Raw genomic sequence first — 25,040 nt, 5'->3', positions numbered from 1 at the left:
CTGCGCGTCAACGGTCTTTTATTCTTTATCTGTAAGCAGATTCAGCCGCACTGGTGGAAGTTGGTTCGTGCGGGGAGTTTCACGTGTTCCTCCCGGGTCCGGGTCTGTCCCGCTCCCACGGCGCCACCTAGTGGACGCACGTCGGGAGCGCGTTTCCGGTCAACCCCAACCGGAAACAAGGACCTGTTTTAGTTTTTACCCTTTGAACTCTTCTGAAACTACGTATGTTTTATCCAGCTGGTGAACCTCAACTTTGGAGTCGTCTTTTTATTTTTATTAATGAGGGATTTAACGAGTGCTTCCACCACCAACTTTGGATTCATTTAGCATTTTAGTCATTGTTCCCCTTCTTAAATTCAACCACATTCTGTACATTTTGGCAAAAAAAAAAGCCAAAAAAGGAGGCTGAAGATGGGCTCCATGATGTAATCTTTTATTTTAACCAATGGCGTTTAAATTTTACAGTGCATCTCTTTACAATAGTCATTGGTCGTAAGTGATTTTAGCCACTCAGGTCACTACGCGTGTTACATTTCTGACTTCCTCCGAAGGGTTCTTGATTCATGATCACCGTGAAAAGCATTTCAAATATTAGACACTGGAAACCAGCCAACAGCCAATTAGTGTTATCAAAAAGGACTGGTCTGTTAATGATACCTGGCCTCAGCGTTAATGATCTGTACCATTAACGTTCAGACGTGGCCGTTTAGAAACCTGCTGCAACCACATAAAGAAAAAGGCTTTAAAGAGACAAAACCAAAGTATGGCACCATTACCTCAACCAGCAGTAGACAAACACATCTGAGGGCTCCAGAAGCACAAAAAGAACCCGCTGGTCTGGAGGACTCCATTATCCGGACCCCTCCCAGAACAGCGGCAGCACCGGCAAGAGACCCCCCCCCCCCTCGAGGGGGGTCGCCTGTCCCAGCGCCGCCACCCATCAGCACACCTCAGTCCTGCAACACAAGCAGCAAGCAGCAGCGTCTCCCCAGCCCGGAGAGGCGCAGGTGGCCACGGGCCCACCTCCACCGGCAGGTACGCGCACGTTAAGACACATGGCAGCAATGAACACGTGCACGACACAAAGAGAAAGGATCCAGTTACTCATTAGGCGTTACATTCAGTCTTCAAAAATAAACATGTGGTGACAAAGTAAACAGCAGATTTCTCCCTTTTGCTCAAGTTTGGTCTGATATTCCCTCAAATACACAACAGCTAGTAGTGCACAAAGTAAGAATACAAAATTATACTTTTAAATACTGTAGCAGCAATTCTTTCTTTTGTTTTTAAAGATGAAAGCCTCCAGTAGTAGAGCTAAAGGCTTTAGAGTTCCCCACCCATGGAAGGGGGAGTGATTGTCCTCTTAAGTGTGAGACAGTGCCTGTTGGGGGGGCCAAAGTGTTTGCTGTTGAAGGTGGGTGGACAGGTGGTCTCGACAGGGTACTACTGGAGGACCAGCACCAGGGAGGCGGCTAGACCCCCTGGCTAAAAGGTCTGGGCTGCTAGCGCTGTGCAGCTAACGCTGTGCAGCTAACGCCGTGCAGCTACGCAGACAGTCTCACAGTGAATCTCTGGTGGAAGCAGAGCTTTCTAAAGAGCAACACGCCCTCCCGTCCCGTCCCGTCCCGTCCCGTCCCGTCCTCCTGAGCAGCCCAGAACACAGCAGGTGAAGTCGCTCCAGAAGGAGCAGAGCAGAGGTGCGCTCAGCTGGAGGCCGTGGCGATGGCCTTCTTCAGCTGCTGGCTGCGGATCTCCCGGGTGCGAGACTCCAGAAGCAGGTCGTGGCAGGCGTTGCAGACCAGCACCGGGTCGTAGAGCTGCTGGTCGGGGATGGGCAGCTTCAGGTGGCAACAGTCCTTGCAGAAGACGTTGCCGCAGTTCCTGGGGTGGGAGAGGAGACAGAGAGGAGCTGAAGCGGCGTGTCTGTGCTTCAGATGGAGCAGAGCAGAGCGAAGGCCCACCTGCAGTGGTGACGCCGCTTGGCTATCCAGAACTCACAGTCACAGCTGAAGCAGTGCGAGGCCATGTGGTCGGGCACCCACCTCGTGACCTACACACACACACACACACACACACACACACACACACACGGGCCGTTCACAACAGTGAGCGCAGCGGCGAGGAAGAGGAAGAGGAGGGAAGGTGTGAACAGCGACAGAAGTTACGTTAGAAGGAGGCCGACCTCAGTGTCCTTGGGCTCCACTCGGTCCCAGCTGCCCTCAGACAGACGGTCCTCGCTGTGGGTGGACAGAGAGTCCTCCTCGTTGCTGTGGTCGGACTCGCGCAGACAGGTCTGTCCAGAGAGAGGGAAGGTCAGACACACGCAACGCGGCCACATTTCCCGACCACCTCCAGAACAGACTCACGATGTCGTCCTCGTAGTCCACGTCGGGCTCCGAGGGGGGGCGGCTGTACTGCTTGCTCTCCAGCCTCATCTGCAGCTGCCTCACCTGCTGCCTCAGCACCTCCACCTCCTGCTTGTAGCCCGCCTCGATCTGCCTCAGCCTCTGCTGCACCGCGTCCAGGGGCACCGGCAGCCCGTCGTCGTCCAGGTACGCCGGCGCCTGCGGCGGGGGAGGGGAGCAGGAGGCGGAGGGCGGCGCGTATGACGTGGGCGGGATTTGATGGCCTTGCACGGAGAACCCGTTGAGAGAAATGGCCGGCCCACTTCTGGAGGAGTGGTGCGGCCCCGGCTGGGGGCCGCCGGGACAGGGGGCCTCTCTGCAGCAGCACTGGGGCCCCCGGCTGGGGGCCAGGCCCTGCCCCCGCGCCAGCCTGCTGCCGGGACGACGCATCTGGTAGCTGCTGGGCTGGAGGACCCGGCCGACACCTGACTGGCTGTAGGCAGACTGAACCAGGATACTGTCCCAGTGGGAGCCCAGGATGGACAGGTCCGACAGGTGGCTCTGGGAGACCAGGGGTCCAGATGCATTCTGGGTAGAGTCGCTGGAGGCTGGAAGGTGCTTCCCCTCCTTCACAGCACCAGCGTCCTCTTCATCCCTCCGAGGCTGGGAGCGCGGCTCCTCAGCTGGGCGACTGGGAGGCTCCGCTGTGGAGGGGGGAGTGGGGGGGCGGTCCCCCTCCCCGGTGAGAGTCTCAGTGGAGTCCTCCATTAGCAGCAGGGGGGTCACCTGCTTCAGAGCCAGCAGGTCTGCAGAGTCCTGTAGTCCATTAACGTGAGGGTGGTGGTCACCGTTAAGCAGTGGGGTGGGGGGGGCGGGGGCGCTGCAGGGGAGGGGGTGGGAGGGCTCCCACTCAGGAGAGGGCACCGCGGCACTCTCAGCTGTCCTGGAGGGGCTCTCAGAGGAAGGTGGGACAGCGGGGTGAGTGATCTGCTGGCAGACAAGAGGGTCACTGAAGGGGGCCGGTGGGAGGGGCGGCGAGGGGAGGGGCGGGGAGGGGAGGGGCTGCGAGGGGAGGGGCTGCGTGGTCAGGCAGGGGTCCTCCGGCGGGTCGGCGCAGCTCTCCGAGTCTGGAGAGGCGCTGCTGTCCAGGGGGTCGTCGGGCAGGAGCCCGTCAGAGAGGCCGGCCGGAGCGTGGTCCGGCGCCGCTGGAGGCTCCGGGGCCGACGGCCCCTCCTGGCAGTGCTGGTTCAGGTTGGGGTCGCTGGACGTGCGCGTCAGCGGCAGCCCGTTCTCAAAGGCCGACAGCAGGTTGTCCATGGAGCGCGTCTTGGGAAGCCTGAAAACCACAGATCCCAGTAAATGACCTGTGACCCGGGACCGTCGACCTTCACACACACTGAAGTCACACACCTGTCCAGGGAGCGAGAGGAGAGCTCCTCCCCCGCAGCACTCGGGGGGAGGTAGAGCTCCATGGAGTCGTCCACAGCGGTGCACGGGGAGGAGGTGGGCAGGTACACAGCTGTCCACAGCTGCAGTGCACGTGTGTGGCAGACGGGCTGCAGCACCTGGAGGAGAAGCCCAGTCTCTTTAGAGCCGCGGACACGATCATTCTGGAGCCGAGCTGTTGCTTTTGCTACCGTTTCTGACCTACAAGGATGCATAAACACAGCTGCGCCCCCTACAGACGGCGTCCTGTCACTACACAAGCAACGCCCCAGCCCCCACCAGCAGCCACTAACCCCCAGCTAGGCAGTATCTACTGTACTACTGTACCATATCGTGGCTGGGGATGTAGAGGAAGTTCTGGAAGTTCTTGTTTCCGCCGCGGAGCAGAGACCAAACGGAGCAGGTGCGTTTGTAGATGTTTCTCGCCTGCCTCTCGCGAGCGTTGTTGCACAGGAAGGAGCCGTAAAGACACGAGTAGGTGTGCTGCACTAGCTTGACCTGGACACACGACCGACACACATGAGCGCCTCAGACAACGCCTGATGGCGAAGCCCAGACAGGGAGGCGGCACCCACCAGGAAGGCCTCGTTGAACTCAAACAGGCAGGGGAACTGCTTGAGCAGCTGGTGGACGCAGTCCAGCCACTGCAGGAAGACGGGACACTGCTCGCTCACGTCATCCGTGTTCTCCTGGTGGCCGCAGCGGTCCCCAAACTTGTGACCGTAGTCCAGCCAGTCGATCTCCACGAGCACCTGAAAGCCCTGGAAGATACCAACCCCGGTCACTTCAACATCAGACGCAGCTGAAATGGTTTAACCGGGAGATGGAGGGGCGGCGTGTTCATTAGAAGGGGTCAGTTCCGTTACCCTACACGTGGAAACGCCCACTCACGCAGACGCTCACCTCTATTGTCCTGTAGTAGGGGTCCAACAGGATCTTGGCGAGGGCGACGATCTGGGGTGTGCGGTCCCACCCGTCGGAGCAGTGGACGAGGACGGGCCGGCCTTCCCGCTCCACGGCTGAACACACCAGGGTGGCGGCTTTCAGCATGACGGACAGGTGCTGCAGCCAGCGGGTGCTCTCGAGGGCGGAGAGCCAGCTGCAGACACACGCTGGTCACTCTACAGCTAACCCTTTCACTTCCTTATGACACATTTATCACCATGGCAACAGGACTCAAAGTTATTATGGACAGCCTCTGTCCCAGCAGGAGGAGCACGGCGCTGTGGCAGCGTTCCGCCTCTGTGTGGCGCCCACGCACTCGCTGTGAGGCGGCGCCCTCGGAATCACGGCAGGAAGGAGGGGCTCAGATTAAAGCAGACTGGAAGGTCAAAGGGATCAACTCACTTTCCTGGATCAGGGATCTGGCTGCAGACCGTCCTCAGAGCCTGGAAGCTGTTGCGGATGGCGTGGATGTTAGCCATTCCCATGAACATCACCTCGCAGTTGGGGTAGTACTCTGCAGCGGGACAGAGGAAAACGGCGGTAGTCACAACGGCACTGGAAACACTGAGTTTACAAAGGCCCCTGCAGCAGCAGCAACAACAACAACAGCAACAGCAACAACAACAGCAACAACAACAACAACAGCAACAACAACAACAACAACAACTACAGTAAATGTGTGAGTTAACTGGACACATCTGCAAAACACACCAACATTCAGCTGGAAGCTCTGCAGCTACACAATTAGCTTCCTGGGCAAAAAATAATCGAGGAGCTCAAAAAGACACGAGACTAGACTAGACTAGACTAAACTAGACTAAACTAAACCAGACTAGACTACACGAGACTAGACTACACGAGACGAGACTAGACTACACTACATGAGACGAGACTAGACTAGACTAGACTACACTACACTAGACTACACTAGACTAGACTACACTAGACTACACTACACTACACTACACTACACTAGACTACACTACACTACACTAGACTACACTACACTAGACTACACCAGACTAGACTACACTAGACTACACTAGACTAGACTACACTAGACTACACTACACTAGACTAGACTACACTAGACTACACCAGACTAGACTACACTAGACTAGACTACACTAGACTAGACTACACTAGACTACACTAGACTAGACTACACTACACTACACTACACTAGACTACACTACACTAGACTACACTAGACTACACTAGACTACACTACACTAGACTACACTACACTAGACTACACCAGACTAGACTACACTAGACTAGACTACACCAGACTACACCACACTAGACTACACTACACTAGACCAGACTACACCAGACTAGACTACACTAGACTACACTAGACTAGACTACACCAGACTAGACTACACTACACTAGACTACACCAGACTAGACTACACTAGACTAGACTACACTAGACTAGACTACTCTAGACTAGACTACACTAGACTAGACTACACTACACTAGACCAGACTACACCAGACTAGACTACACTAGACTAGACTACACCAGACTAGACTACACTAGACTACACCAGACTAGACTACACTAGACTACACTAGACTAGACTACACTAGACTAGACTACACTAGACTAGACTACTCTAGACTACACTACACTAGACTACACCAGACTACACCAGACTAGACTACACTAGACTAGACTATACCAGACTAGACTACACTAGACTACACTACACCAGACTAGACTACACTAGACTACACCAGACTACACCAGACTAGACTACACCAGACTAGACTACACTAGACTAGACTAGACTAGACTACACCAGACTACACCAGACTAGACTACACCAGACTAGACTACACCAGACTACACTAGACTAGACTACACTAGACTACACTAGACTAGACTACACTAGACTAGACTACACTACACCAGACTAGACTACACCAGACTAGACTACACCAGACTAGACTAGACTACACTAGACTAGACTAGACTACACTAGACTAGACTAGACTACACTAGACTAGACTACACTACACTAGACTACACCAGACTAGACTACACCAGACTAGACTACACCAGACTAGACTAGACTACACTAGACTACACTAGACTAGACTACACTAGACTACACTAGACTAGACTACACTAGACCAGACTACACTAGACCAGACTAGACTACACCAGACTAGACTACACCAGACTAGACTACACCAGACTAGACTACACTACACTAGACTAGACTACACTACACTAGACTAGACTACACTAGACTACACTAGACTAGACTACACTAGACTAGACTACACTAGACTACACTAGACTAGACTACTCAGCCCTCCCGCTGGCTCCGCCTCACCTTCACATTCGCAGCCTCCCCCCTTGGCTCGGTTGGCCACTGCAGCAGTGTAGGAGCGTGCGTCCAGGATTAGCAGCTTCTGCGGAACAGTGCTGTCATCACAGCCTGAACCACCCGTCAGGGAGGAGTCTGGGGGGGGAGAACAGGCTGCTAATTAGCTTCAGCGACACCTTCGCAGGTCTGCAACTGCAGCACTGAAGACTCCTCTCAAACAGTATTTTGGTTTGTAACTCATAGACAGCAGCAACGCTACCAACCACTGGAAGAACAGTTGTTTGTTTACCAAAGTCACTATCACAGGACTCAGGTGCTTCTCCGCGTTGTCGCCATGCCCCTTTAGTCCCCATCTGACAGGCCTTTGCAATGGATGTGACCAAGTACTCGTCGTCCGTGTTCCTCCAGCCCCACCAGCTGATCTCAGGCTGACTGCAGCGGGCGATCACCGCCCCGTTCCTCTGGTGTCTACAAATCACAACGACCTTCAGGGTGATGTCGTTTACAGGTGAACCTACCGACAGGTGAACCTACCGACAGGTGAACCTACCTGTAGACAACCACAGGGATCCTCTTCCAGGATCTGAAGGATGCCACACTCTCCAGTTCCTTGTCGGTGATCCATATGGGAACGAGAAGCTTCTGAGGGTAGCTGGAGCACAGCCTGATGAAGACACAGGCAGCACACATGATTACCAGAGAAAGGAGGGAGGGACGGACTAGAGCTTCTGCAGGACTGTGGACACTGGACGGTCCACCTGAACCCTCACCACAAAGAGACAGAATGTTCCCGACGTCCTCCAGGGTTTAAGGACACAACTGTATCAGGACCTGGAGTCAGCTGGAGCAGAACCCAGGTCACCCTGATGCTGCCTTCCTCTGCCTCTCCACCTGTCTGTCTGTCTGTCTGCCTGCCTGTCTGTCTGTCATTTCTGTTCACCTGCTGACTGTCTGAGAGGTGGAGCACTGTGAGGGAAGGTGAGGAAACATCCTCAGCAGGACAGAGCTGCTGTAATTAGTCAGCCATCCTGTCTGTCTGGCCTCCTGTCTACAGGGGGCGCCACCTGTAGCCTCTCCTGCTGTTTTAGGCAGCATTGCTTCTCACGCAGCAAATTCAGTCAGAGTTGGACACAGGTGAACGATAAGAGCTGCGAGACATTAGAGATCCAGACCAGAGCAACTGTTCTCATAAGCCTGGGCCTTTAAAATCTATAAAATAATAAACACCCCCTCTCCTTTCCTGTGCCAAATGGAGTTAATGTTAGCTGCTTGTTCCTATTGAGGGAGTAAATCTAAACAAGCACTTGATCATAAGTCTGAATTATATAGCATCAATAATTAATGACTCCTCACCCCAGAGGAACAACAATGCAGATATCTGGTGACTCTTCACTCTTTAGACATTGTGGTTACAGTTTTTCCTGCACCCATTTATTCCGTTATAATTCTTCTATTATCTTTTTACAGTCGAGCGTATGGGACATACTTGTAGTTGGAGTTAATATCCGACACTCTCCAGATGTTTTGTGTGTCAAAGCCCATCCTCTTGACCTCCAGTTCCACTCTCTGACCTACGTGGTCACCTGTGTGCACACAGAATAGGACCACATGTGGGCACAGCTGGATTGATTACATGAGGAGTGTGAGGACGTTCTTCAGGCCAAATGTCCTCCAACACTTCTGAAGCCCTCCATCATGAGTGTCGCACGCGTTACCTGGACGACAGAGATGAACGTGCTGGTCCTCATCATCAGCACTACCTCCCAGACACCAGGCGTGATAGGCCAGAGCAAACAGGTCTTCCAGCCGGGATGGTGGCGCGATGGCCCGGTTCAGCCTCTTCACCCACTCCTGACATTGCTTGAACGTAGCGAAGCGACACCTGTGGCGTGAAAATGAGAACAATCCTGTTAGCAATAACAAGACAGACATTCGGGCTTAGAGACGCTCAAAGGTAAAAGAAAATAAGGTGAAAAGTGATTTCTCAGATTAATAACGCAGCTGCTCTCAATTAGGCACTGCAGAGAGAGCTGCTGTTACTGTAGCTGCTACTGTAGCTGCTACTACTGCTGCTGTAGCTGCTACTGTAGCTGCTGCTACTGTAGCTGCTGCTACTGCTGCTACTGTAGCTGCTACTGTAGCTGCTACTACTGCTGCTGTAGCTGCTACTGTAGCTGCTACTGTAGCTGGTACTGTTGCTGCTGTAGCTGCTACTGTAGCTGCTACTGTAGCAGCTACAGTAGCTGCTGCTGTAGCTGCTACTACTGCTGCTGTAGCTGCTACTGTAGCTGCTACTACTGCTGCTGTAGCTGCTACTGTAGCTGCTACTACTGCTGCTGCTGCTACTGTAGCTGCTACTACTGCTGCTGCTACTGTAGCTGCTGCTACTGCTGCTACTACTGTAGCTGCTGTAGCTGCTACTGTAGCTGCTACTACTGTAGCTGCTGTAGCTGCTACTGTAGCTGCTGCTACTGTAGCTGCTGCTACTACTGCTACTACTGCTGCTGCTACTACTGCTACTACTGCTGCTGCTGCTACTGCTGCTGCTACTACTGCTGCTGCTACTGCTGCTGCTACTACTTCTGCAGCTGCTCCTCCTATTTAAATCCTTTGAATTAATATTAATTGATGGATGTGATGGGAGCTAATGCTACTGCTACTGTTACTGCTGCTGTTATTGCTGCTACTGCTACTACTACTGTTACTGCTGCTACTACTATTGCTGCTGCTGCTACTACTGTTACTGCTGCTGCTACTATTGCTGCTACCGTTACTGCTGCTGCTGCTGCTACTACTACTGTTACTGCTGCTACTACTACTACTGCTGCTACTACTATTGCTGCTACCGTTACTGCTGCTGCTGCTGCTACTACTACTGTTACTGCTGCTACTACTGTTACTGCTGCTACTACTACTACTGCTGCTACTACTATTGCTACTACTGTTACTGCTGCTACTACTGTTACTGCTGCTACTACTGTTACTGCTGCTGCTACTGTTACTGCTGCTGCTACTACTATTGCTGCTACCGTTACTGCTGCTGCTGCTACTACTACTATTGCTACTACTGCTACTCCTTCTGCAGCTGCTCCTCCTATTTAAATCCTTTGAATCAATAATAATTGATGGTTGTGATGGGAGCTAATGCTACTACTGCTGTTGCCACTACTGCTGCTGCTCTGCTTCTAGTGCAGGCTGCTGCTACTGATCCTGTTGATACAGGCTGCTGCAGCTCTGCATCCCAACGACCTCAGAACCTTACAGACGTCCCTGAGAGGAATTAATGTAACCCTCACCTTCTCGAGACAGTGCAGTCATGCTTGGTGGTTGTTGTGTTTGTGTGAACTTAAAGACCAGGCAGCAGAAACCATCTTTGTTCTGTAATCTGACAATAAATTCCCTACCATTTTTAAAACCTGACACTTCCCTTAATTTCCAGTGTGCCAGTTCAACAGTCACATGATTAACTCCTGAGTTCCCAACACGTTTGGGGCAAGACTGAAGGAACAAGAATGCTTCGATGACATCACTCGTTATTAATCTGGAGAGGTCGTTTCATGTTTAGGGGACGTACTCGTTAAGCGTTGCATAGCCAGATTATATGAGACGTGTGCGACTCCTTACCGCACCACTTTGGAGTCTTTGCAGATAATGTGCAGCTGGAACATGTCTCTGCTCTCCACGCTCTCCATCAGTCTGAGAGGCACCTGTAGGGGGCGACAGAGCGGCGGCGATGAGTCCCGTGTCGCCCTTTCAGACACCACCACCCCACTGTACTTTCATCCTCTGAGGAGGTGTCATCACTTAGAACTAACAGAGGGGAGGCCGTCATTATCATTTCTAATAAAACATGTGTGTTTTTAGTCATAAAGTAGTAATAAAAAGGGCGTCCTTATTCTGCTGCTGTTAAATCTAAACTATGACTTCCCCCTAGTGCACTCGTTTTGTCTTATTGTACTCACAGATATCTCATGGTCCACACCAGGGTAGGTCTAAAACAGCGGAACACACGGAGGGAGAGAGGAGAGGGGGATGACAGGACAGGAGGAATGGAAGAAGATGAAAAATTGAACTGAAAAGATTCCGAGACAAACAAAAATGAAGAGTTCACAGTAAAGGAAACAGCAGAATAATGAATAATGAAATGTAACTTGGTGGGTTGTGGGTGGGGGCAGCTGCTGCAGGTCAAATGGAAATCAGGAAAGAAAGACAAACACGCGGGAGCAAAGGGCAGGAAAACAGTTTGGCAGGAGGGAGGCGTTGTGAAAGGTGGCTTTGGGGGAAAGGTTGTGTTGGGGGGTGAAAGCAGGAGGCAACAGACACAGAACTCTGCACTGAACTGGTTCTTCCTGGTGGCAGGACGGGCCCCTCTTTTACAACATTCCTCACTACGTTTTCAGAATTCTGGAAAAACTGACAGGGATTTGGAAGGAAGGGTTGGCTTTGCTGCCGGTGAAGGAAACAATCGGGCCGTTTGTCCACGGGCGAGGCGCGACGTCAGTCGGAAAGAGCTGGTGGTCACGGGTGCCAGCGGAGGCCGGGCCCCTCATTAAACCTCCCCGCCCTAAAGATCAGAGCACCGGCCACTCATGACCTCTAATACCTGAGCAAATATGTGGGCTGCAGTATTGAGGAATCTACCCTCTGAATACTACACACGCTGGTGTGTGTGGTGGAGGACGCCTGGAAACGCTACGACGACACACAACAACTGCCTGATGCTTCTCTCATGGCACAGCAGCGCTGGTTTAAAGGCCTCATCCCCGCTCCTCCGTGTGATGGCACTCATACTCACGTTGATGACAGAATCCTTGAACTTGATGTGGAGCCTGTAGTTAGAAATGGCAATGATGGCTTCATCAGCATGGCCAAGATATTCAACCCCTTCCCCCTGAAGAACTGGGAACGGCACCTAAAACAGAGGATCAGCAGGGAAAACATGATGCACAGACTTGGCTTTATTCCATCTGCTGTTGGGAGAAACAAGCCTGCCCTGGACGCTGAGCGGCGTCGGCCCGTTCTAAAGGTGATCCAACACAATGTGAGAACAATAGTAAAACCTGGATGAAGGGCAAATGTTACTGACCCCAAGAAAACCTCCATCTGTCACAGCTTTAAAGCAGACTCCTGAGTGACAGTGAGACCCAAACTACTAGACCCAAAGTGGTGCTGATGGCAACAGCGCGCGTGCTGCTGTCCCATTAGCACCGCATCATTTTACAAAGGCAGCTTTGTGAAGACACAGCAGGGAGTGATCCCAAAGTGCCCATTAAAGCTCTCCCCTTTACTCATTTTATTACAGAGCCAGCCGTGCACAGGCTTCGGCAGCAGCCAGAACCCTACGTTAATGGAATTGGGCCCCAACAACAACCTGAGCCACAGATGTTGAGACAGCTCCAAATGCCATGGTGCTACACTGGGCCTGCCACCACCAGCTACAACTGCTGGCTCCCCGGACCCGCCGCAGGCTCCTGGGACAGACCTGCCACGGGCTCCCGGGACAGACCTGCCACGGGCTCCCCGGACCCACCGCAGGCTCCTGGGACAGACCTGCCACAGGCTCCCCGGACAGACCTGCCGCGGGCTCCCCGGACAGACCTGCCGCGGGCTCCCCGGACAGACCTGCCGCGGGCTCCCCGGACAGACCTGCCACGGGCTCCCCGGACAGACCTGCCGCAGGCTCCTGGGACAGACCTGCCACGGGCTCCTGGGACAGACCTGCCACGGGCTCCCCGGACAGACCTGCCACGGGCTCCCCGGACAGACCTGCCACAGGCTCCTCCGACCTGCCACAGGCCGCTCAGATAAATGGTGTTATAGCTTTAACAGCAGCTGCGTTGTTATTGGAAATGTACACAGAAGAATCAGATCAGTAAGAGTAAAGCATATATCAGAAAAGAAGTCCTGCTAGCATGTATGAAAGATTACTTTTGAAACTCTTAAATGCCCACAATTCCCTCTCATCCTCTTAAAAGTGAGCTCTGCTGTGTCAGCTGATTATCCCTCAACACGACCTATTATGTTGCTTTCTGCGTTTGTGCCGTTTTCATAAAAATCTAACGGGGGACTGCAACACATCGTCTCATTGACAGTAGTCAGGACAAACAGCTGGAAGACAACATGACCTCCCCCTGCATTAGCTTTAGCTTTAGCACGCACTGCTGAGTCACACAGGAGGCCTCAGTGGTGCATGTTAAAGGAGGACGCAGTGGGGCAGATGGGGATTATGCTAAGATGTAGGAGAATCGGGCTTACTTAAAAAAACATTAACGACTAATAATAAAGCATGTGCAGAATGCAAAATGAGCCACAGAGTAATCTCGGTAAACGGGGTTATTGACCAAGCTCCAGAATCATTTTTCACAAACCCAATTTTCCAAAACAACAAAAAGCAAAAGCAAAAGCAGCCTGGTGTCCCCGTGCCATCTATGGGGCCACCTGTTGTGGCCCCTCTGCAGCGGAACATGTGTGTGAGCCAGGAAAACAAGCGTGATGAGCGAAAGAGGACAGCTTAACCTGGGAACTGGAGCACGCTGCACTCAGACAGCAACTGAGCCAAATATAGGCTGCAGCTCCCCCGACACCCTGCACCAGGAACTTGATTAGTGGAATCTCTCGTATCCAACACTCAGAAGCTGCCTGACCAACACAACAGATACACAACAGTTTGTAAAAAACATCATTTGAAGACAGAGCCTGTTTCCTAGACCATCTGTGCACAACAGAAATGGATGGAATGAGCGCCGGAGGCCACGGAGCTGCGTGCTGATGTGGCCAGGGCCCCCACGCTGCTCCGGCTGGGAGCTGCCCCGCGTAAGCAGCGCTCCAAAAGTAGGTGCGTGAGTCACCGGCAGTGCAGCAGAAAACACGGTGTCGCCTTTCATTCGGGGCGGCCTCCAGGACCAAAAAGACAACGTTGTTGTCTGCAGACGGGGGCAGGACGGCAGGCTCCTGGGGGCCCACAGGGGCACGACGACGCGTGTCTGCATGTGTGGATGTAGCTGGACGGGGGGCAGAAAGAGCGCCGCCACGTTGCTAAATGATTAAAATAACCCAAACATTAGCTCATCCTCACTACAGGCCTTTAAATCCACCTTCTGTCTGTTTAATGGAAAAGAGCTGGAACGAGCGGCGCCGTCCATACATCCAGTGTTTTGTGGTGCGGCAGGGCTGGAGACAGCCAGAGGTGGTCCCGTCGGTGCACATCTGGGGCCTCCTCACACCGGCGTGCTCACGTGCACTACCTGCTGCTGTGGCTGAACTCGGGTAAATCATGTGACGGAAGGCTGCCCAACAAACACTATTAACCACCTGGAGAGTTCCCCTCATGGTCCTGTCTTTATTGGGTTCTGTTCTGGGACTCAGGAGACCTGCCTCCCGGTCCCTCCTTTGTGCCCACCGGTGAGCCCCCAACCCTCGGCCCACATCAGCCCAGTGCTCACTAAAGGATCTGCAGCTCCGCTCACCTGAAGGCCTTCATCTTCCTTGACCAGCTCCTTCTGGGGGAACAGGTCCTTGGCCTTGATATACTCCAGACTGGGAGGTCCTTCTTCACCCTGTTGGAAACAACCAAACACATCAGTAAAAACAACGATCAAAACAATGTGTCATCATGAGTGAAGACATCTTCCCAACACCTACAGTGGAGAAAAGGTCAAGATTTATTCAGAGACTTGCATTCTCAGTTTACAGATCCTGGCTGGAGTTCAGCAGGAAACAGCCGGGCAACACGTTACTCATCAAGTTAAAGGGTTAAAGAGAGCAGTTACTGAATGAGTGACAGCTGAACTTTGACCCTGGGTGTTCCTGCAAACACAGATACTTGATTTGTCCTTGGTTGGTTCAAATGCTTCTGTGACCAAATACTGCAAGAAGAGGATGAACCTATTAATGGGTAACGTTCCTCATGAAGATCCCACAGCCCGAAGCACTTAAATACCAGTGGCTTGGAGGTCCTTTCCCTCCACCAGTAGGTCAGAGTGGCTTATAGCACCAAGTGCAGCTCATTAACGTGCCCTTTGTGTCGCAGATCGTTACTCCCACTGCAGAGGAGTGAGGAGGTGGATGCTCGGGCTCCCACTCCCCGAGCTGGAGCCCGAGCTGGAGCTGGAGCCCAAGCTGGAGCCAGAGCTGGAGCCCGAGCTGGAGCCCGAGCTGGAGCTGGAGCCCAAGCTGGAGCCAGAGCTGGAGCCCGAGCTGGAGCTGGAGCCCGAGCTGGAGCTGGAGCCCGAGCTGGAGCTGGAGCCCGAGCTGGAGCCCGAGCTGGAGGCCGAGCCCGAGCCGGAGGCCGAGCCCGAGCCCGAGCCGGAGCCGGAGCCCGAGCTGGAGCCCGAGCTGGAGCTGGAGCCCAAGCTGGAGCCAGAGCTGGAGCCCGAGCTGGAGCCCGAGCTGGAGCTGGAGCCCGAGCTGGAGCCCGAGCCGGAGCTGGAGCCCGAGCCGGAGCCCGAGCTGAAGCTGGAGCTGGAGCCCGAGCTGGAGCCCGAGCTGGAGCCTTCTGGGAACACGAGGAGTTCCTTGGAGTTACTTCTACATAATCAACTGTACTAAATTGTAGCATTATGATGGAAAGGTGTGTGGAGACTGTGCCAAACTGGTGTCTTTATAGCATTTGAATGACACAAATAAGGCATAATAATTGTTTATTAATGAATGCTGTGGCACGTTATCAGTAAAGGGACGTGACTCGTCGATACAGCAGGAGTCACGGGGAGGAAAGTGAAGAGAAATTCACCCAATCTCTCTGCAAAAGGTCCAGCTGAATCTCTCCTTCAGCAAGAAAAAGCTGAATGGGCTGTTAGCTGTGCGTTTATATACGCGGGAGACCAGAAGCATCATGAATCTGAGCGTCCAGGGAGGGGGGGTGATTACAGGCTGATCTCTGTTGCTGGGCAGTCTGAACCAGCAGGTTCCAACCATCCAGCTCCAGAGGGAGTAAAGTTTAGAGCGGCCTGAAAGGCCGCAGAGAAAGCTAATCAGTTAAGGAGTATGCATTTAATCTGAGCACGCTAATCCTTTATTAGCAAGTGAGCCACCTCCAAAGGCCTTACGCATGTGCCTATGTGGGGGATACTTGACCTCAGACCCATCTGACCTTCCTCTGAGGCCTGTGAGAACACAATGTTCCTCTGGCTAAATGCTGCCAAGACCAGAAGTTTAACACATGGAAGAGGCAGTGACACCACACAGGCTTGCACACATTCACACAACACCTCAATACTACATTTCTAAAACACAATCATGAAGCTAATGAGCTAATATACAACATGTACACGTGTGTACTGCTAAAGAACTGCTCCAAGTGACCCCTGGTGAACTGGAACCCTGGTGAACCGGTGCAGGAGCGGTCTTTCACCCCCCCAAAGTGAGTGAGGCAGGTCTGTTCTCTAATATTCACCATATCGTAGCGTGTGTGCAGCAGACAACAACCAGCTTAGAGAAGATTAGAGGAAGGGAGAAGTGCTCTCTGCTGCTCGGCCCCAGAGATGGAACATGCAGCTGACACATTTGGCTCTGTCGCTGCAGCCATCTTTCACTTCCTCCCCCGCTCCCACCCAACCAGGAATCAAAAAGCTGCGGCCCCACGGCCTGCGTGCACGCGCACGTAAGCCCAAACGCACGCAGCACGCGCGGGTCACCTCGAGCCACCGCAGCAGCAGGTCAGGCGTGTGCACGTGTCCACGTGCAGCGCTCCGTCACAGATATTAGTGTGTGGACAGAAGCAGCAGGTAGGACGGGCCGAGCAGCCTCAAGCCCAGTCTCCACGAAGAAATGTCTGGTTACCATGGATACAACAACCCTTTCTTTGAAGCAGAGAAGCTTTAAGAAACAATTTTCGAGCCCTCCCTCCTCAGCAGATTATTTACAGATTATTGGGCCTTTGTGGTCCAGATGTGCAGATTAAAGAACTACTACATGATGCAAAGGTGAAGGTCGCCCTCGTGCTCGTGCACGGAAACGCAGAGGTAAAGATTCAGAGACTTTTGGAGGGACAGCAGAGAAGGCGGAGCTTGAACGTCCCGGCGTGTTTTGGCAGGATTTGGGTGGTCGGTGGCCTGAACAGGTTTACATGTTAGCTGGACCTGCCCCTAACCCTGGACGTGAGGAAAAACCCTGCGAAGAGCCTCATCGTGGCTGTAACAGAAGCCAAAAGCCTCCGTTTAAAAGCCCCAGGCAGGGGCCCCTCCTGTAGGCCTGCAGGGGCCCCTCCTGTAGGCCTGCAGGGGCCCCTCCTGTAGGCCTGCAGGTCCTAGATGGGGAGCAGGTCAGTGGAACAGCTCTCTGTCCCTGGACCAGGAGAAACCATGGTCGGGACGGTGGGAACACTGGGACTCAAAAGTCTGAGACACAGGAAGAACACTGGGATTTTGAGGAAGCCAAAACTGGGCGCTGGGGTCCAAACTGGTTTAGTGAGAAGAACCAGAGGCAAATGTTGCTGCTGTGAAGGTTACCGAGTAGATGCAGCGTGTGCACGGACCTCCGCCATCCTCAGCGCCTGCAGCAGATCCCCAGGAAGCCTTTCACCCGCGACCACGCACTGGATCCATTTACCTAGTGGGTCTAATAGAATTGGAGCCATGGAAAGAATCTTAAGCCAGCCGAGCTTTTTATCGGCCCGTTTGTGCAGACAACGCCACATATGTGTCATTTCCTCACACATGAGGGATCTTGGACACGGAGCGGCGCGGCGCTGCAGCCGCCCTCCAGTGAGGGACAGAACCGCGCGGTCCGTTTTAGCAGCAGTGGACAAGGATGATAAATTATACAGACAGTGACGCAGGAGAGAAAGTGCTGACTCAGTGGCGCTGCAGACGTATTAAAGAGGCATCACAAACCGTGCAACACCCGGTCATGTCTGTTCAGAAAGAAACACACTAAAGTCAAAGGAGCGAGCAGCGACTGGCTCAGCCGTCAGCACCGGCACATCGGAGTTCTGGAGGCCTGCAGACGGATCCCTGGACAAACGCTGCAGGCAGGAATTCTGCATCTCAAGTTCATTCCAAGCCGGTTCTCTGCAGGTCACATGACAGACGAGTTTCAGCATGTACCATGTGACACTAGGCTGGTCCATGTTACACTAGGTAGAAGATAGAATTTCTTTATTTTAGCTCCACGGTGCAACAGAACACTGGCCAAAGGAAACAGACTGGGCCGGTTCACCTGTATCACCTGTATCACCTGGTCACTCTTGTGTTGCCCAGTGCGGTTTGTCGACTCTACAGCGTTGTGTTGTGTTGTGTAGATAAGTTACGTGCCCACAAATGATTTGTGTAAAGCTCTACATGGGGGGCATGCAGCCATCTAGGGCTGTGTGGCACACCTGTATCACAGGGTGGATTAACTCTACACAGCGAGATAAGCGGAGGCCCAGCGGAGGAGAACTGCCTGAAGACATCCAGCAGTTATTTGTCTGCACACAGTGTTCCGACCCACACCTGTCTGCTGAGCCCCCCCCCCCCACACACACACACACACGAGCAGACCCCTGAAAGACCAGGACTCCATCATGACACACAGAAAACGCCACCTCTCGTGGCACCGATCCCCGCAGCCCTCACGTGTGCACACCCGCCGCCCCATCCCCCCACCACGCACCACGCACCACCCCCCCCCCCCCCTCCGGCACAGACAGGCAGATGCACTACGCACAAGGACCACACTCCCGAGTGGGGAACGGCTCGGACACTTACGAAGCAGTTGAGCATGGAGCAAGACACCCTTCCCGCGAGGCTCATGTCGAGGAGAGGCGGGGTTGCGTCGGAACGCCGCGCAGCCTGTGGAGCAGCAGCACGTCCAGCACACGAGGAGCCGGCATTACCATTCTTCTCTCTGCCGGAGCCTCCCCACTCCCTTCTGTCTCCTGCCGCTCTACCTATTGTACATCCCCTCTTTTAAAAAGGTGCTTTAAGGTAACACCCTGGTGCCGGCATCCATGGAAGAAAAGCCCGGACCCCCCAGGAGAGAGGGAGACAAGAGGCGGGCTCCTGCTATGGAGGTGGAATAGTCCGAACCAGAGCGGCAGATCTGGCCATCAGGGAACTCGCAGCCTGGGAAACAGCAAAGGCGCTGGAATGACACCTTCCGAGCCAGAGCCAGAAGAGAGTAGGAGCGAGGGGGAGACGGAGGGAACTGCCTGATGCTAAACTCCACCCTCTGCATGCGCATCAACCGGCCCCCCACACGCACATGCTCACATCGCTCCCCCTCGTTTCTCACTCCTCCCCCTCCTCCTTCACCCTTCACCGACATCTCTCAAAATACCATTTTCCTCCAGTAATCAGGAAATTTAAAAGAAGAAATAAAATCAGCCCTGTGACTGCAGCAAATGCCCCCCCCTCCCCCACCCAGCATCAGGCCCAGAGGGATTAATACACAGGCTGCCTTGGTCCAAACAGGTAATAAAGTAATGCACAGAGAGACATCCCATCTATTAACTGCCCCCTAGTAAGAATGCTGCACTGACATTGGATGGTGACGGAGGACAAAGAGGGAGGGAGAGAGGGAAGGGGGGAGGAGGGAGGGAGGGACAGAGGGAGGGAGGGAGGAGGAGGGAGGGAGGGAGGGAGGGAGGGGGAGGGTGCTGAGGAGCGTCGATGCAGAGATCTCAGTCCGTGACACAGCACTCTCCAGCCACAAAGCTCCCCCCATCCCCTCCCCTCCTCCCCTATCCTCTCCTCTCCCCCCTCCCTATCCTCTCCTCTCTCCTCCCCTCTCCTCCTCCTCCCCTCTCCTTCTCTGCTCTCCTCATCTGCTCCTCCCCTCTCCTCCTCTCCCAGCTGCAGCAAACTCAACTGTCCTCTGCTAAAATCACTCAGTCACAGGATGCTAACGTAGCTGCATATCAAAAGGGGACAGGCAGCCCCCCCCCCCCTCCCCCCCTGAGTCGTGACAGCCACTTGCCTTCGGTTGTATGAGGCCTATTACGCAATGTGTCCAAGACAATGAAAACTCTGGGATCAGAGGGATTATTACTATTATTACTATTATTATTATTGGTTCATCTCTCTTACGGTCATGTGACTGTCAAGTGGCTGAATTCCACTTTAAGTGCACCTGCACAATACAACTCACAATCAAATCAAATCCCAACCAGCAGACAAAGAAAAGCAACATTTTCACCTTCCTTGATGGCATTCTTTGAAACAAGACTGTAGAAATCGTGCACGTTTCCGTGTCTGTTCTATCAACGGTGATGGTCTCGGGTCAAAACTGGAGATCCAGTCAGGATAATGATGCTGATGCTGCTGCAGTCAGCAAAAACATGGGACCTCAGGGAAAGTTTAAGGCTTTTAAGTGGAAAAATCTGGCTAATTTCTAATAAAAAAGGGATTTTCCACACACTGGCGTAAACATGCAGGAGACTGCAGCACTTCCCCAAATGAAAAGTTACAGAAACCTCCCGGCAGTCCCATGACACGCTTTTGACTGGAAAAAGGAAGTGAAAGTTCTGCCAAAAGACTTCTGCAAACAGCCAACAACTGTGGAGGCGGCACGGCAGCACCATCCCCTCAAAATCAGCTCTCCACGTTCATGATTAGCAACTTCTGTGCCTCCAGTTTGCATTTGGAGCCACCTTTCCTTCAAAGTTGTGACTGGAACCATCTTGAAACACTTGTTATTTGACCCAACGGAACCAGGACAGCGAGCCAGGACAACGGACCAGCACGAGGTTTCTGGCTTTAGCCTGCAAACCTGTGTGGCGTCAGCAGCACATGGCGGTGGTTTAAGTCCCCTTCAAGCAGGTGACACCGTGCACCACCCTTCCAGACGAGCCATAAAGGAACATTGTGCACTGTGGGAGAACCCCCCATTGTCCCCAGTTCCATGATCACATTACTGCTCCCCAGATGACAGCATGAGTGGACAGAGGTATAAACGCTCCTAGTCTCACGTCAGCCCAAAACCAGGTGGAGGCTGGGAAGATATTAAACGCAACTTCTCTAAATGGGATTAAAAGGGTCGGGTTACCTGTACAGAAGGGGCCCGAGCACTGTCTCACTCCTAAACTGGGAGGAAGCCCAACTGAGCAGGATTGGTAACGTAGAAAAGCTGCCAACAGTTGGACCTTCACCCAATCAGAGGTGCTCCCTGATGTGTGTCAGGACCTGATTTCACCCCGACACAGCAAAAAGCAGGCTCGCAGAAATGGAGGAAGGTGAATCTCACCATGGGACGAGCGGAGCTTCTCATTTTACACGACTGACTGGCTACATTATGTTCCCCAGCTCTCACCATCAATTAAGCCCAGAGCTGGAGCGCACGTACGGCGACAGGGCTGAGATCCAGGCCGTCGGCCACCCCGACATTCTGTGGAAGCAGCTGCCCAAAGCCTGCCCTCACGCTTCCTCTTTCGGTCCCATAAAAAGAAGAATTTATCACTGGGGGCCGTGGCCTGCTCTTAGACAGAAGTAGCACAGAAAGCAGCAGCTAGCAGCAGCGACCGGCTCACAACAGACTGAATTGATCATTTTGGTTTAAGAAAACTTTGCAAACTCCCTGTTGAGAGGAGAGAAAATCTCAGGTAAATGAGGAACCTCCCCAGACGGAGCAGGTATGGCTCAGCGATAGCGTCTATGCTACATGTTTGGTTGGCAACCTGCAGCATCCTGATGTGCAGCTGCATGGAGCTGATGAGGAAGTGATGGTCACATGAGGCAGTTGGAGGAAAACCAAGAGGACTTTCATTTCTTCTGTTGGCCACCGTTGTTGCCTGACGCTACTAAAACACATATAATCAGATAATGATGCTGGAATGATCATAGGACTAATGATAAATGTGGTGATAAGTGTCTTTATGTCCAAAGTTCACGGTGCAAAGTCTAATCTACCTTCAATCATGTGGGAGAGAAATGATGTTATAAAGTCCTTAACTTTATTTGTGAGGCACTTTACAACAACAGAGCCTAAAACACACGCGAAAGCAAACCCATCAGCAGTAAGAGAACAACAAACGAGAAGTGAGGAGCTCAGGCTGCCTGGTGTGTTGGGGGGGCTGATCTGCTGAGCTGAGCGGCCCAGATCGGCCCCCGTAAGGCTGGGGCAGGGCAGGTCAATAGGGCCCCATACTGGGGTGGACAGGAGGTGTCCTTTGGCTCCTTCATCACACCTCTCTCTGGTTCTGGAGGATGTTCGCAGGTCTGCTATTGAGACCAGTCCGGTTTCTTCTGGACGGTACCGCTCTGTCTGGACGGTACCGCTCTGTCTGGACGGTACCGTCTCTAAAACGTTCTGCTTGTTTGGCGTTAAGCTACAACACACGGCCTTCGGACATTCTCAGGAGCTTCTGTGAAACAGAATCCAGCTCGTTTCACTTTCAGAGTAGCACTAATCGGAAGTGAACTTTAATAGCAAGCACCATCTAAACACCGTGACCCCCCCCCCCCACACACACCCCCCCCCGTGATAAGCTCACCATCCTGCCAGCTGCAGACGCTCGGCCCGGACGCTCCTCTGCAGAACCCTCCCACACCTCCAGTCCACTGAACTCTGGTGCCAGCAAAGGCTCCTGCAAAAAAAAAAAGAAGAGAGAAAATAAGAAAGGCATTACCTTCAGACGGTGGGTGGGTAAACATGTGGGGGGGGGCTGCGGTCCATTAATAAAGGTCCATGGAAAAACATCACTCCAGACCTGCTAGCTGCACCGGCTCCCTGGACCAGACGGAGCAGAGGTGATATCCCAACCAGTCAGGTCAGTGACATCACAGCAATGCAAACATGTAGGCGCATGTGTTCCGCCTGACACCCATCACAAGCACATAAGCTTCTTATTTACAGGAAATGCAGCTCCAACACGCCTCATTTTCTTATCAGATGCTAAACAGAAAGCGCAGGAAGTGGCACATGTGGGGGAGAGCCCGCGCCTTTAGCCAGGTCGACCCTTTACCAACTTCAGTCCCATTCATCTTTATTTATAGAGCAAAAAGCAAAGTTGCCACCGGGTGCGGTGCAGAACTCCAGCGCCAGTTTCTAAAATCAGTGCAGTGCGCCGTGACTGGGCCGTTACCGTGTCTGCTCCCGTCGGTGCGTGCGCAGCCTGGTCCCACCGCTCAAGGTTGGCGCTAATGTAGTGACAGTACCTCAGACTAAACACTGATTATTGCACATGCCCGTGTGAGTAGAAACACCACAAACCCACGACAAGGACACGTCTAGAGCTTCTGTCCGTCCTCTCGCCTCTTTCCCACCCCCGAGGACACGCCCCCTTTTGCACACAGCTCCACAAAACGAAAACAACTGTGTGAAGTTAAAAACATCCGACCCCGACGTTGACCTTCCTTACCTGCCGCAGGCCTCGACGCCAAAAGCCCAGAGTTCAAAGCTCGACCTGTCTCTGAGGGCTGAAGTCAGCTTGCAAGGAAGCAGCAACGCTCCCTCCCCAAACATTGTGGTTGTGATCCAGCGTGTGGTCACCTCCCACCGCCCTCGCTGGTCGGCTCTAGCTCCGCCCACAGCCAAAGGTGCCAACGCCGGGGCATCTACGAGTTCACCCTGGGCCACTCCCGACTCCTTTTACTGGCAGCCGTTCAGGGCTGGAGTCTTGGTTCTTACAGTAACGTGACACGGTGATCACGATGGGTCCTGATATCAGCTGGACATTTCAGCTTCTCCTCAATGAATGAACACGCGGAAAAAACTGAGCCAAAGGGGTTAAACGGGGAAAAGTAAGCTACAGGGCGCCCAGCTGCCGAGGCTTTGTTCTCCGGCAGGAAAAGGTCGCATCCGCTCCTGTCAGCGGCTCGTTTCCCACAACTTCTGGAGGCCGCGTGTCGCCGTCCAAACACCAACCCTGCAAAGGTGTCTGAAACCGGTTCACCTCCTGGCCCAGGTCTGCCAGTCTGCCTCCATGTGACTCTGCTAAGAACTAAAGGCTGCAACGGAAGCAAAACTCACAAAACTGTGAAAAGCTGCCGAAGCGCCACACAGAAGGTCCTGGAAGCCACCAATGGGATCGCCATGTCAGCACTGATCAAACACACGATTAAATGATTATATGACAAGATTAAACGCACATTTCCCAAGACTCCATGTAAACCAAGTGTGTAATAATGTGTCACCCTAATTATATAAGCATCACACAATGTCAGGATGGGGGGCTGAGTGGTTGTGGCTCTTATTAGAGGTGGAACACTTATCAATTACTGGAAATGCTCAATCTTTCTAAAGCTTAGACTCAGCCAGACATGTCGCCTTTTAAATAAGAGGTGGTTTTGGACTATGGGGTGTCCAGACACGACCCGAGGAGGGGGGTTGTACTTGTTATTTTGTCCGGTGTAAAAGACATTTTCCCTCGGATTCGAACCTGATCTTTCCCCCTCAACAGGCAGCTGCAGCGGCCACGTGCTCCGTTTCCAGCCCAGGTAAATGATAGCAGGGCTCAGGTTTACACGCACGTAAAGGTGAAAGTGAAAGTGGGCACGGACGGTCTCGGGCGATGGGATGAAGTGGACCCGACCACCCGAAGGAGGGAGCCGAGTTGGGACCTGTTAGCGCCACGCTAGCTGCCGGATCGCAACATCTGTGCACGCCGAGGCACCAAAATCACAAATCTGCCAAACGAAGACGACACGTTGACTCGTGTCCAACACAATTTTGACAATTTAGAAGTCGGGCGCAAAGAACAATGTTCGGAAGTTACTTAATTCTGAGAGAAAATCGAGTTACTCACACAGAAAGGATCAGCTGACACGACGGTGACTCAGTAGACGACACGACTTCCGCATTCTTGTGCGATGATAACAGCGCCCGCCAATAGGAGTTGAGAAAAGTGGCCCTTCTCGACCAATGGCGCTCCACGATGATACCCGGCCAATGAAGGTTTGCTGGCGCGGGTCACTGGAGCGCGCACACCCACAAAACAACCAATCAGGTGTCACCACACTCCCAAACCCGCCAATAGGAATTCACAGCGCGGCAAAGCAGCGCCTCACGCACAACGAGCGGTACGTGCGCAAGTGAGCACAAGCAC

The 25,040-nt window shown here is 53.2% G+C and overlaps 1 protein-coding gene across 8 annotated transcripts; it reads right to left on the bottom strand.

The window, feature by feature from the left end:
* Positions 1–412: 412 nt before the first annotated feature.
* Positions 413–24,811, bottom strand: mtmr4 (myotubularin related protein 4). Of its 8 annotated transcripts, none has more exons than XM_029848536.1 (20): positions 24,741–24,811; positions 22,488–22,580; positions 14,545–14,634; positions 11,874–11,990; positions 11,041–11,070; positions 10,703–10,785; positions 8,794–8,960; positions 8,565–8,661; positions 7,629–7,742; positions 7,368–7,546; positions 7,085–7,213; positions 5,139–5,250; positions 4,695–4,890; positions 4,367–4,552; positions 4,119–4,289; positions 3,756–3,910; positions 2,367–3,681; positions 2,183–2,293; positions 1,962–2,050; positions 413–1,881 (listed from the first exon to the last, which is right to left on the bottom strand). In XM_029848536.1, exons 2-20 carry the CDS (start codon positions 22,488–22,490, stop codon positions 1,704–1,706), a joined length of 3,522 nt encoding a protein of 1,173 aa, XP_029704396.1. In that variant the 5' UTR covers positions 22,491–22,580; positions 24,741–24,811; the 3' UTR covers positions 413–1,703. The 8 variants fall into 8 exon arrangements, with proteins under 8 accessions (XP_029704396.1, XP_029704397.1, XP_029704398.1 ...); XM_029848537.1 differs by lacking the exon at positions 24,741–24,811 and adding an exon at positions 23,355–24,004; XM_029848538.1 differs by lacking the exon at positions 24,741–24,811 and adding an exon at positions 23,079–23,255.
* Between the last annotated feature and the right edge of the window lie 229 nt (positions 24,812–25,040).

Source organism: Takifugu rubripes, chromosome 15 (genome assembly GCF_901000725.2).
Source record: "Takifugu rubripes chromosome 15, fTakRub1.2, whole genome shotgun sequence".
In the NCBI taxonomy this organism is placed as follows: Eukaryota; Metazoa; Chordata; class Actinopteri; order Tetraodontiformes; family Tetraodontidae; genus Takifugu; species Takifugu rubripes.
This window is presented reverse-complemented; position numbering and strand designations above follow the sequence as displayed.

Excerpts from the sequence above, each read along its gene's own strand:
- mtmr4 (XM_029848534.1), bottom strand. The coding sequence starts at position 18,810 with ATGAGCCTCGCGGGAAGGGTGTCTTGCTCCATGCTCAACTGCTTC. Across the intron at positions 3,682-3,755 it reads TCCTCTCGCTCCCTGGACAG|GCTTCCCAAGACGCGCTCCA; the intron begins GTGTGTGACTTC and ends TGTGGTTTTCAG. Across the intron at positions 2,294-2,366 it reads TGGACTACGAGGACGACATC|ACCTGTCTGCGCGAGTCCGA; the intron begins GTGAGTCTGTTC and ends CTCTCTGGACAG.